The 13,948-nt window shown below is 44.2% G+C and overlaps 1 protein-coding gene across 1 annotated transcript in view; it reads left to right on the top strand.

Annotated features, from left to right (window-relative positions):
- LOC138675589 (lateral signaling target protein 2 homolog) overlaps positions 1 to 13,948 on the top strand; it is a 47,395-nt gene that overhangs the window by 20,162 nt on the left and 13,285 nt on the right. The window contains exons 3-6 of the mRNA XM_069763956.1: positions 103 to 240; positions 318 to 520; positions 871 to 960; positions 3,415 to 3,504. Of these exons, the coding sequence (XP_069620057.1) occupies positions 103 to 240; positions 318 to 520; positions 871 to 960; positions 3,415 to 3,504 (521 nt within the window). The remainder of the gene's footprint in view (positions 1 to 102; positions 241 to 317; positions 521 to 870; positions 961 to 3,414; positions 3,505 to 13,948) is intronic.

The following is a 13,948-nucleotide window of genomic DNA, read 5'->3' as shown; positions in this document are numbered from 1 at the left end:
TTCCTTCAAGAAGGGGTTTCTTACTTATGGACCTCTTTATCTATAAGACATGGTTATTCTCCTTGACCAACATATCATCTGGAGTGTTGTTTCTGTCTGCAGGAGCGCTTGCTTGCAATACTAGAGCAGATTCTGGAACGTTGTGTACCCACAAAGAGGAGGCAGAGAGACTATCACCTCAAATTCCCTGATGACATTGTAAATAACACTATGACCACACATCTACTGTTTGCCGCTGAGGTAAGGTTGTATTATGGCCTTAGTCAGCCTTGTAAAACTATACTCCGGAGATTATAACTATAAATGTTCTCTTCAAGCTCTTGGTAGGAGGTACTTTTGTGGAAGTAGAGGAGGCAGATGGCATTTTACTTCGCCCCTTAGCCCAAGAGCTGTTACGGAGTCTGGAAGCTCTGAGAAGAGTCCTAAGAGAACAAAGCCTTGAAGATCCTGGGATCTATCCAGAATCCACCCACAAGGCTATGCTACAGTACGACAACCTGTGCGCAGAGTTTGAGCTGAGGTGGGTATCTGCCAACACTGTGCCGTGGGGCTTTTGTAATCGCTCATTTATGTGTTTGGCATGAGGAAAACAAATGTGCATGCTGCTACAACAGTTCTGTTCTGTAGGCAGGCACCAGGTATCCTAAAAGCTGCCAGACAAACTGCAGAGGAGACACATAAACCTGCCAGTTACTAATGCACATGCATGGTTCAGTCTAATCTGACATTGAATGTGGAAAAATAAAGCCCTGCAGAGTGAAAAGCACTAGTATGAGCCCAGAGAACTGCATTACGTAGTGATCAGGAATGTATACGCTCTAGCTTAGCTGTCAGTTGGTAAAATTCCTATTAATTTCCTCCATCTTGTAGGTATATGTCACTGGTGGTCAGTGTGAAGTCTCCCAAAGAAATCTATGAGCAGCAGGAAGTCGCGGTACTGTTCTGTGAGACGGTTTCCCGGTAAGCCAAGAAAATCTCCAAGACCCTCCACACCCTAATCTAATTTTATTTGTTTTTTGAACATGGATTTAGATGGATGTTTTCATTGAAATTCCGTCAGACTTGGTTGGCCTAACAGCACAAACGTTACTTCCTTTTCTGATGTATACATCTATAGATGTACAAATGTTTAGATGTGCAGAAATGTTGGCACTTTTGTTACAACAAGTCTGCAAAACTGACTTTCCTTTTAGCATTCCTACTTCCATTGAGTGTCCCTAAATTACCTGCCCTGTTTTCCCTCCAAAGAAACAATTTGCATATTTAAAGAGCACCTGTCAGCAGGTTTAGACCCCAAATTATTGTGCTCTACATACAGTATTGTAATAGAAGTGGAAATAAATCAGCTCACGTGAATGGCCCGTGAGGTGAAAAAGCAAGGATACGTGCGGCTACACGCACTCTTAAATCTTGTATATTCCTACAGGATTTCCTGGCTTAAGTAATTGTATATTTTAATTTGTGTTATTTGCTTTGCGAAACTATGTTGGTTTTATTGTGGTTTGATCACATGATTTTTTTTAAGAGTTTCTCATTGGTTGTAACCGTGTAACACCCTGTGGGAATTCTATGCTCAATAGTTTTGAGAGCTCGCTGGAAGGGCGTCTGAAATGCGTTGCTCCATGCATAGATCACCATAACGCTTGTTCCCATGTGGTTTTTTTTGTTTGTTTTTTTAACTTCTAATAGTCTGGAATTTTTAGAAGCTGGATTTCAATTGTTATTTCTGGATTTACATACAGTGCCTGTAATGACAACCATTTTATTTAATAGAAATCCTTTGCAAACTATGCAAATGCAGGGGGCTTACAGTACTGCAGTCTCTCACTCTCTCTCTTACACTCCGTCGTCCTCCTGTAAGTGACTGACTGGTCACTCTTACTCTCCATCGTCCTCCTGTAAGTGACTGACTGGTCACTCTTACTCTCCATCGTCCTCCAGTAAGGGACTGACTGGTCACTCTTACTCTCCATCGTCCTCCAGTCAGGGACTGACTGGTCACTCTTACCCTTCATCGTCCTCCAGTAAGTGACTGACTGGTCTCTCTTACTTTCCATCGTCCTCCAGTAAGTGACTGACTGGTCACTCTTACTCTCCATAGTCCTCCTGTAAGTAAGTAACTGACTGACCACTCTTACTCTCCATCATCCTCCTGTAAGTGACTGGTCACTCTTACTCTCCATCATCCTCCTGTAAGTGACTGGTCACTCTTACTCTCCATCGTCCTCCAGTAAGTGACTGACTGGTCACTCTTATTCTCCATCGTCTTCCTGTAAGTGACTGACTGGTCACTCTTACTCTCCATCGTCCTCCAGTAAGGGACTTGTCACTCTTATTCTCCGTCGTCTTCCTGTAAGTGACTGACTGGTCTCTCTTTCACTCCATCGTCCTCCTTATCTGTGACCTGCTTTCCCACTCGATCTCGCGCATGCGCCGCCCTAGGATTGACTGCATTTGTACAACTGCTCTTCTGAGAAGAGTTGTCTGTTTGTCTTTGACAGGAGTTAAGGGCAAGAGGTTGGCGACTGTAATAAAAGGCCAATCCCCTTGCACTTGCGGCTCGTTTGCATGAGACTTTGTAAACAGGTTACTTGAATGCAACAGCGCAAACAATGAGAGTATAGTGGTAATCATCTAACACAGAAGCAAGATCTGTGTGCATATATAACATGTATATAGTGTGTGATATATAATCACACATGTGAGTACAATTTGGTGGTTAAGAATCAACGTTCTATATATACACCGTTCTCATTATCAGTTAATGAGTACTGCTTAGCCTTTATGTTCCTGCTTGAAAGGTGTCGCTGTCGCTCTCAGGGCTAGACTTGTCAGTCTTATTCTCCTCTAGTGAATCTGCTATTTACACTGGCCCTAATGCAGGTCACTGGTATTTCTTGCTAGACAGCGCGTTCTAGATAAGGGAGTCACTTGGTACCCAATTTGCTCCTCATGCTGGCCATCTACGCTGGAAGTAACTGTCCGATTCACTTAGATCTTCTAGGTGCTTGACCAATGACATCTCGCCTGCTTTGGTATCAAGTCACACTTGGGTAGTTCCACTCCGGGGTGACCATGAGCTTGTTACACTGTAAACTTGTCCTCTCCTTCTCACATCCTGGTACCACCTCAACGGTGCTTCTCTACCTTTTTATATTTAGCAATTGCTCCACAGCAGTCCCCTGACCTGGCGTCCCCCTCAATTTTTTCCCTCCAGGCAACACCCTTTCTGTCCTTCATTTCCTGTCTGTCCAATCCAACCAACAGATGGTGGCATTTACTTGCAGGTGCTGTGCATTATTGACTGAATGCAGCTTCTAGTCGCCACCCCCTTACAACAATACCAATGGATTTCTATAAATATGTTTTATTTTTAATGTTGCCTATGTCATAACTTTTTTCTTTCTCTAACAGAGCTCTACAAAGAGGATATCTAACACAGGAAATGATTGATGACTGTGAGCCTGAGTTGATGATTTCCATTCCTCGCTTAGCAATTATCAGGTCAGATTAGATTCCAGACTGGCAGGGATTTAGCAGTTTACCATGCTTCTGCTTACTGTTGGTTCTCCTATGCTATTCCATTACTTTAATCACACACTGGAACTTCAGACAAATTTTTGTTTTGATCTGCAAAGAATTCAAAGTAAAAATAATGTAATCTGGTCATATATCTTTAGGGTAAACCTTTTTTTTTTTCCTCTAAGGCTGTGTGCACACGTTACGGATTTGATTGCAGTTCCGCAGCGTTTTTTGGCGCACTGAATTGCATCAAATCCGCAGTGTAGTGCACAACCAAGTAAGTCTATGGGAGCTGCAGACTTTTTTTTCCGCAGCATGTCACTACTTTTGTGCGGAACTGCAGCGTTTCTGCACCCATAGACTTGCATTGAGTCAGGCACATCTGCAGCAAAACCGCAGATGTAAAAAAGATCTGCAGTTTTGCTGCGGATGTGGGTCCGTAAAATGCTGCAGTTCGGGAGGAGGGAAGTGTGTGGGTGATGTCTTTGTGCGTGTATGTGTGTGTGCGGGACTGTACGGGTGTGTGCGGGGCTGTCAGGGCTGTGCGTGTGTCTTTTGGGGGTGTGCAGGCATCATCCGATGGGACTACAAGTCCCATCGGGCTATGCCTCCTACACTGACAGTGATTGACACATTAGCCAATGATGGGACGGTAATAGTCCCAACATCCAGCTAATGTGTTGTATGTTAAAAAAAACAACAACAAAAAAAACACACTTGTACAGGACATGCAACACGCAACATGCCACATACAGTACATACATACAATAGATACATACATATTGACATACAGTACATACCATCACCTTGATCCCCAAAGCCAGTGTCACCTGTAAAAAATATTAACCCCTTCATGACCCAGCCTATTTTGACCTTAAAGACCTTGCCGTTTTTTGCAATTCTGACCAGTGTCCCTTTATGAGGTAATAACTCAGGAACGCTTCAACGTATCCTAGCGGTTCTGAGATTGTTTTTTCGTGACATATTGGGCTTCATGTTAGTGGTAAATTTAGGTCAATAAATTCTGCGTTTATTTGTGATTAAAAACGGAAATTTGGCGAAAATTTTGAAAATTTCGCAATTTTCACATTTTGAATTTTTATTCTGTTAAACCAGAGAGATATGTGACACAAAATAGTTAATAAATAACATTTCCCACATGTTTACTTTACATCAGCACAATTTTGGAAACAAAATTTTTTTTTGTTAGGAAGTTATAAGGGTTAAAATTTGACCAGCGATTTGTCATTTTTACAACGAAATTTACAAAACCATTTTTTTTAGGGACCACCTCACATTTGAAGTCAGTTTGAGGGGTCTATATGGCTGAAAATACCCAAAAGTGACACCATTCTAAAAACTGCACCCCTCAAGGTACTCAAAACCACATTCAAGAAGTTTATTAACCCTTCAGGTGCTTCACAGCAGCAGAAGCAACATGGAAGGAAAAAATGAACATTTAACTTTTTAGTCACAAAAATTATCTTTTAGCAACAATTTTTTTATTTTCCCAATGGTAAAAGGAGAAACTGAACCACGAAAGTTGTTGTCCAATTTGTCCTGAGTACGCTGATACCTCATATGTGGGGGTAAACCACTGTTTGGGCGCAGGGCTTGGAAGGGAAGGAGCGCCATTTGACTTTTTGAATGAAAAATTGGCTCCACTCTTTAGCGGACACCATGTCACGTTTGGAGAGCCCCCGTGTGCCTAAAAATTGGAGCTCCCCCACAAGTGACCCCATTTTGGAAACTAGACGCCCAAAGGAACTTATCTAGATGCATAGTGAGCACTTTAAACCCCCAGGTGCTTCACAGAAGTTTATAACGCAGAGCCATGAAAATAAAAAATAATTTTTCTTTCCTCAAAAATGATTTTTAGCCTGGAATTTCCTATTTTGCCAAGGATAATGGGAGAAATTGGACCCCAAATATTGTTGTCCAGTTTGTCCTGAGTACGCTGATACCCCATATGTGGGGGTAAACCACTGTTTGGGCGCACGGCAGGGCTCGGAAGGGATGGCACACCATTTGGCTTTTTAAATGGAAAATTAGCTCCAATCATTAGCGGACACCATGTCACGTTTGGAGAGCCCCTGTGTGCTTAAACATTGGAGATCCCCCAGAAATGACACCATTTTGGAAACTAGACCCCCAAAGGAACTAATCTAGATGTGTGGTGAGTACTTTGAACCCCCAAGTGCTTCACAGAAGTTTATAACGCAGAGCCATGAAAATAAAAAAAAAATATATTTTCTCAAAAATGATCTTTTAGCCTGCAATTTTTTATTTTCCCAAGGGTAACAGGAGAAATTTGACCCCAAAAGTTGTTGTCCAGTTTCTCCTGAGTACGCTGATACCCCATATGTGGGGGTAAATCACTGTTTGGGCACATGCCGGGGCTCGGAAGTGAAGTAGTGACGTTTTGAAATGCAGACTTTGATGGAATGCTCTGTGGGCGTCACGTTGCGTTTGCAGAGCCCCTGATGTGGCTTAACAGTAGAAACCCCCCACAAGTGACCCCATTTTGGAAACTAGACCCCGAAAGGAACTTATCTAGATGTGTGGTGAGCACTTTGAACCCCCAAGCGCTTCATAGAAGTTTATAATGCAGAGCCGTGAAAATAATAAATACGTTTTCTTTCCTCAAAAATAATTATTTAGCCCAGAATTTTTTATTTTCCCAAGGGTAACAGGAGAAATTTGACCCCAATATTTGTTGTCCAGTTTCTCCTGAGTACGGTGATACCCCATGAGTGGGGGTAAACCACTGTTTGGGCACACGTCGGGGCTCAGAAGGGAAGTAGTGACTTTTGAAATGCAGACTTTGATGGAATGGTCTGCGGGTGTCACGTTGCGTTTGCAGAGCCCCTGGTGTGCCTGAACAGTAGAAACCCCCACAAGTGACCCCATTTTAGAAACTAGACCCCCCCCCCCAAGGAACTTATCTAGATATGTGGTGAGCACTTTGAACCCCCAAGTGCTTCACAGACGTTTACAACGCAGAGCCGTGAAAATAAAAAATCATTTTTCTTTCCTCAAAAATTATGTTTTAGCAAGCATTTTTTTAGATTCACAAGGGTAACAGGAGAAATTGGACCCCAGTAATTGTTGCGCAGTTTGTCCTGAGTATGCTGGTACCCCATATGTGGGGGTAAACCACTGTTTGGGCACACGTCAGGGCTCGGAAGTGAGGGAGCACCATTTGACTTTTTGAATACGAGATTGGCAGGAATCAATGGTGGCGCCATGTTGCGTTTGGAGACCCCTGATGTGCCTAAACAGTGGTAACCCCTCAATTCTACCTCCAACACTAACCCCAACACACCCCCTAACTCTAATCCCAACTGTAACCCTAATCACAACCCTAACCGCAACACCCCTAACCACAACCCTAACCCCAACACACCCCTAACCCTAACCACAACCCTAATTCCAACCCTAACCCTAAGGCTATGTGCCCACGTTGCGGATTCGTGTGAGATATTTCCGCACCATTTTTGAAAAATCCACAGGTAAAAGGCACTGCGTTTTACCTGCGGATTTTCCACGGATTTCCAGTGTTTTTTGTGCGGATTTCACCTGCGGATTCCTATTGAGGAACAGGTGTAAAACGCTGCGGAATCCGCACAAAGAATTGACATGCTGCGGAAAATACAACGCAGCGTTTCCGCGCGGTATTTTCCGCACCATGGGCACAGCGGATTTGGTTTTTCATATGTTTACATGGTACTGTAAACCTGATGGAACACTGCTGCGGATCCGCAGCCAAATCCGCACCGTGTGCACATGGCCTAATTCTAAAGGTATGTGCACACGCTGCGGAAAACGTTGCGGATCCGCAGCAGTTTCCCATGAGTTTACAGTTCAATGTAAACCTACGGGAAACAAAAATCGCTGTACACATGCTGCGGAAAAACTGCACGGAAACGCAGCGGTTTACATTCCGCAGCATGTCACTTCTTTGTGCGGATTCCGCAGCGGTTTTACAACTGCTCCAATAGAAAATCGCAGTTGTAAAACCGCAGTGAAATGCGCAGAAAAAAACGCGGTAAATCCGCCATAAATCCGCAGCGGTTTAGCACTGCGGATTTATCAAATCCGCAGCGGAAAAATCCGCAGAGGAACAGAATACGTGTGCACATACCGAAACCCTAGCCCTAACCCTAGCCCTAACCCTAGCCCTAACCCTAGCCCTAACCCTAGCCCTAACCCTAGCCCTAACCCTAGCCCTAACCCTAGCCCTAACCCTAGCCCTAACCCTAGCCCTAACCCTAGCCCTAACCCTAGCCCTAACCCTAGCCCTAACCCTAGCCCTAACCCTAGCCCTAACCCTAGCCCTAACCCTACCCCTAACCCTACCCCTAACCCTATTCTAACATTAGTGGGAAAAAAAAAATTTCTTTTTTTATTGTCCCTACTTATGGGGGTGACAAAGGGGGAGGGGGGGGTCATTTATTATTTTTTTTATTTTGATCACTGAGAGAGATTATATCTCAGTGATCAAAATGCACTTTGGAACGAATCTGCCGGCCGGCAGATTCGGCGGGCGCACTGCGCATGCGCCCGCCATTTTGGAAGATGGCGGCGCCCAGGGAGAAGACGGACGGGACCCCGGCTGGATCGGTAAGTATGATGGGGTGGGGGGGACCACGGGGGGGGGGAATCGGAGCGCGGGAGGGGTGGAACGGAGCACGGGGGGGCTGGAACGGAGCACCGGGGGGTGGAACGGAGCACGGGGGGGGGGGTGGATCGGAGTGCAGGGGGGGTGATCGGAGCACGGGGGGAGCGGACAAGAGCACGGGGGGGGGGGGGAGCGGAGCACTGGACGGAGGGGAGCCGGAGCAGTGTACCGGCCAGATCGGGGGGCTGGGGGGGCGATCGGTGGGGTGGGGGCACATTAGTATTTCCAGCCATGGCCGATGATATTTCAGCATCAGCCATGGCTGGATTGTAATATTTCACCCGTTATAATAGGTGAAATATTACAAATCGCTCTGATTGGCTGTTGAAAGTGAAACTGCCAATCAGAGCGATCGTAGCCACGAGGGGGTGAAGCCACCCCCCCTGGGCTAAACTACCACTCCCCCTGTCCCTGCAGATCGGGTGAAATGGGAGTTAACCCTTTCACCCGGCCTGCAGGGACGCGATCTTTCCATGACGCCACATAGGCGTCATGGGTCGGAATGGCACCGACTTTCATGACGCCTACGTGGCGTCATGGGTCGGGAAGGGGTTAAAATAATAAACAAACAATATACTCCCTGTGTCCGCAGATATCCAATTAATAAGAGTGTCCCTCGACGATCTCCCATGGAGAGCTTCAGCTGATGCGACCGCTCTCCAGGGGCTCCAGGAATACAATGACGGAAGGTATCCTTCCGCAATGTATTCCGCCGCCGCTGTAAAAAATAGTCCCTAGTCTCACTTGTGGCACTGCTGTGGAAAAATTCCCACGCAGCAATGCCATAAAGGGAGTCCCTAAACTAAGGAAACCTCTGTGATGCACTGCAGGAGCCATTATCTCCTGTCGGTGTGTCACTGAAGGTCTATAGAGCAGTGACATGACCCGATTTCACTGTTCTATAGGGGAGATCGTCGTGGGACACTCGTTATTAAATGGACTGCGTCGGACAGGGAGTAAACGGTTTATTATTTTTAATTTTTGCAGGTGATAGAGTATGGTAAGTATGGTTAAATTAAGAATATTAAAATACTTTTTTCTGGCTGTCTTTATTTTTTTTTTTTTTTTTTAACTTTCACTACACTAGGATTAATAATGGAAAGGTGTCTTATTGGCGCCTCTCCATTATTAACCCGGCTTAATGTCACCTTACAATAGCAAGATGACCTTAACCCCTTATTACCCCATATCCCACCGCTACAGGGGAGTGGGAAGAGAGGGGCTAAGTGGCAATATCCATGGCCCCTCTCTAGGCTATGAATATCAGCCCGCAGCTGTCTGCGTAGCCTTTCTGGCTATAAAATATAGGGGGACCCCACTTCATTTTTTCTTTTTTTTGGGGTGGGGGAGTCCCCCTATTTTAACCCCTCTGTGACCTTAGACGTACTATCCCGTCGAGGTGCCCTGGGCTTATCTGACCCTGGACGGGATAGTACGTCATAGCCGATCGGCCGCGCTCACGGGGGGATCGCGGCCGGGTGTCAGCTGCTTATCGCAGCTGACATCCGGCACATTAACCCCTGGCACACCGCGATCAAAAATGATCGCGATGTGCCGGCGGTGCAGGGAAAAATTAAAAAAAATATTCCAAAATAATGAAAAAAAAAAATTATTCCCATAAATACATTTCTTCATCTAAATAAAAAAAAAAACCCAATAAAAGTACACATATTTAGTATCGCCGCGTCCGTAACGACCCGACCTATAAAACTGTCCCACTAGTTAACCCCTTCAGTAAACACCGTAAGAAAAAAAAAAAACGAGGCAAAAAACAACGCTTTATTATCATACCGCCGAACAAAAAGTGGAATAACACGCGATCAAAAGGACAGATATAAATAACCATGGTACCGCTGAAAGCGTCATATTGTCCCGCAAAAAAAGAGCCGCCATACAGCATCATCAGCAAAAAAATAAAAAAGTTATAGTCCTGAGAATAAAGCGATGCAAAAATAATTATTTTTTCTGTAAAATAGTTTTTATCGTATAAAAGCGCCAAACCATAAAAAAATGATATAATTGAGGTATCGCTGTAATCGTACTGACCCGAAGAATAAAACTGATTTATCAATTTTACCAAACGCGGAACGGTATAAACGCCTCCCCCAATAGAAATTCATGAATAGCTGGCTTTTGGTCATTCTTCCTCACAAAAATCGGAATAAAAAGCGATCAAAAAATGTCACGTGCCCAAAAATGTTTTCAATAAAAACGTCAACTCGTCCCGCAAAAAACAAGACCTCACATGACTCTGTGGACCAAAATATGGAAAAATTATAGCTCTCAAAATGTGGTATTGCAAAAAATATTTTTTGCAATAAAAAGGGTCTTTCAGTGTGTGACGGCTGCCAATCATAAAAATCCGCTAAAAAACTCGCTATAAAAGTAAATCAAACCCCCCTTCATCACCCCCTTGGTTAGGGAAAAATAAAAAAAAATGTATTTATTTCCATTTTCCCATTAGGGTTAGGGCTAGGGTTAGGGTTAGGGCTAGGGTTAGGGCTAGGGTTAGGGCTAGGGTTAGGGCTAGGGTTAGGGCTAGGGTTAGGGCTAGGGTTGGGGCTACAGTTAGGGTTGGGGCTAAAGTTAGGGTTAGGGTTTAGATTACATTTACAGTTGGGAATAGGGTTGGGATTAGGGTTAGGGGTGTGTCAGGGTTAGAGGTGTGGTTAGGGTTACCGTTGGAATTAGGGTTAGGGGTGTGTTTAGATTAGGGTTTCAGTTATAATTGGGGGGTTTCCACTGTTTCGGCACATCAGGGGCTCTCCAAACACGACATGGCGTCCGATCTCAATTCCAGCCAATTCTGCGTTGAAAAAGTAAAACAGTGCTCCTTCCCTTCCGAGCTCTCCTGTGTGCCCAAACAGGGGTTTACCCCAACATATGGGGTATCAGCGTACTCAGGACAAATTGGACAACAACTTTTGTGGACCAATTTCTCCTGTTACCCTTGGGAAAATACAAAACTGGGGGCTAAAAAATAATTTTTGTGGGAAAACAAAAAGATTTTTTATTTTCACGGCTCTGCGTTATAAACTGTAGTGAAACACTTGGGGGTTCAAAGTTCTCACAACACATCTAGATAAGTTCAATGAGGGGTCTAGTTTCCAATATGGGGTCACTTGTGGGGGGTTTCTACTGTTTAGGTACATTAGGGGCTCTGCAAACGCAATGTGACGCCTGCAGACCATTCCATCTAAGTCTGCATTCCAAATGGCGCTCCTTCCCTTCCGAGCCCTCCCATGCGCCCAAACGGTGGTTCCCCCCCACATATGGGGTATCAGCGTACTCAGGACAAATTGGACAACAACTTTTGGGGTCCAATTTCTCCTGTTACCCTAGGGAAAATACAAAACTGGGGGCTAAAAAATAATTTTTGTGGGAAAAAAATTTTGTTTTATTTTTACGGCTCTGCATTATAAACTTCTGTGAAGCACTTGGTGGGTCAAAGTGCTCACCACACATCCAGATAAGTTCCTTAGGGGGTCTACTTTCCAAAATGGTGTCACTTGTGGGGGGTTTCAATGTTTAGGCACATCAGTGGCTCTCCAAACGCAACATGGCGTCCCATCTCAATTCCTGTCAATTTTGCATTGAAAAGTCAAATAGCGCTCCTTCCCTTCCGAGCTCTCCCATGCGCCCAAACAGTGGTTTACTGCCACATATGGGGTATCAGCGTACTCAGGACAAAATTGGACAACAACTTTTTGGGTCCAATTTCTCCTGTTACCCTTGGTAAAATAAAACAAATTGGAGCTGAAGTAAATTTTTTGTGTAAAAAAAGTTAAATGTTCATTTTTATTTAAACATTCCAAAAATTCCTATTAAACACCTGAAGGGTTAATAAACTTCTTGAATGTGGTTTTGAGCACCTTGAGGGGTGCAGTTTTTAGAAAATGCCCAAGTGTGACACCATTCTATCATATAGACCCCTCAAAATGACTTCAAATGAGACGTGGTCCCTAAAAAAAAAATGGTGTTGTAAAAATGAGAAATTGCTGGTCAACTTTTAACCCTTATAACTCCCTAACAAAAAAAAAAATTGGTTCCAAAATTATGCTGATGTAAAGGAGACATGTGGGAAATGTTACTTATTAAGTATTTTGTGTGACATATCTCTGTGATTTAATTGCATAAAAATTCAAAGTTTGAAAATTGCGAAATTTTCAAAATTTTCGCCAAATTTCCGTTTTTTTCACAAATAAACGCAGGTACTATCAAAGAAATTTTACCACTATCATGAAGTACAATATGTCACGAGAAAACAATGTCAGAATCACCAGGATCCGTTGAAGCGTTTCGGAGTTATAACCTCATAAAGGGACAGTGGTCAGAATTGTAAAAATTGGCCTGGTCATTGACGTGCAAACCACCCTTGGGGGTAAAGGGGTTAATAGTTAGTGAAGACTACGCGGACAACTGCGGGCTGATATTCATAGCCTGGAAGGGGCCATGGTATTAACCCCTTCCCAGGCTACAAATATTGGCCCCCGGCCATCGGCTTTCCCCCTCTGGTGCAGAAAATTGTGCGAGAGCCCATGCCTTTTTTTTTTTTTTTTTAATTAAACATTCATTAATAAACATCGGCATATCTATCTATAGGGTATGTGTCCATGGGCCGGATTGCCGGCGCTTTGGACGGAGCGGAAAACTCGCTGCGCCCAAAGCGCCGCCCCCTTCTGTACGCGCGGTGATTCCGGATGTGTTCATTGCACACATCCAGAATCTCTGCACCCCATACATAGGACCCTGTGATTTACCTTGCGGCGACTGGAGCATCGCCGCAAGGTAAACAGACATTCTGCATTCTAAAAAACGCATGTCCGTAAACGCAGGGCCACCGGATGAGTGTTCGCACGCATAGTGGAGACAGGATTTCATAAAATCCCCTCCACTATGCGGTAACATCTGGACGCTGCCGGTTGAACGCTGCGGTTGTACGCAGCATCCAATCCGCAGCTAATCCGGATATAATCCAGCCCGTGGACACGCACCCTACGCTATCCATACATCCATCAATAGATATATCTATCCGGATATATCTATAGATAGATGTATGCATCTATAGATCTATCTATCTATTTATATATCTATCTGTGTGGGTTGGACAAATGTAAAAGAGGAGGTTGGACAATGACATCACAAATCATTTTTTTTTTTGTTCAATAATAGATCTTTATTTAGCTTTGAAAAACGCATTAAAAACTCACAGAACCCGCACCAAAAACTGCATCAAAACCGCACAAAAAAAAGCATAAAAAATGCAGCTGCGTTTTCTGCCAGGAGATGCAGATTTTGTGCAGAAAATTCTGCACCCAAATCTGCAACGTGTGCACACAGCCTTTAGAATGGTCTTTGCTCTGGTCCGTTTTTTTTTTCTTGGCTTTGGGAGCTAATACAGCGATGTGCACAGTGTGTTTGAAAATGGCTTTACCCTAATTCAGCCAGACGTCTCCATACTTACACAGAATAAATGGGGATCTCCTTCACATGCTGCAGATTTGAACTCTGTAGCATGTGAATTTTTGCTGAAGATGTTCCTGTTTGTCAACAAAATCCACAGCGGATATGGTGCTTGGGACGCTCCACTGCTAACATCTCACGTGTATGCCTTTCTAATGTATACTCGCCATGCCTAATGTTCTTCCCAGCCTCTGTCATATCATCTCCCTGTTTTCTTCTTCCCGAAAATGGATGCTGCCAAGGCATGGGAAATCCCGTGAAAAGTCTGACCGCTTGTGTGTG

Source organism: Ranitomeya imitator, chromosome 4 (assembly GCF_032444005.1).
Source record: "Ranitomeya imitator isolate aRanImi1 chromosome 4, aRanImi1.pri, whole genome shotgun sequence".
Classification (NCBI taxonomy): Eukaryota; Metazoa; Chordata; class Amphibia; order Anura; family Dendrobatidae; genus Ranitomeya; species Ranitomeya imitator.
This window is presented reverse-complemented; position numbering and strand designations above follow the sequence as displayed.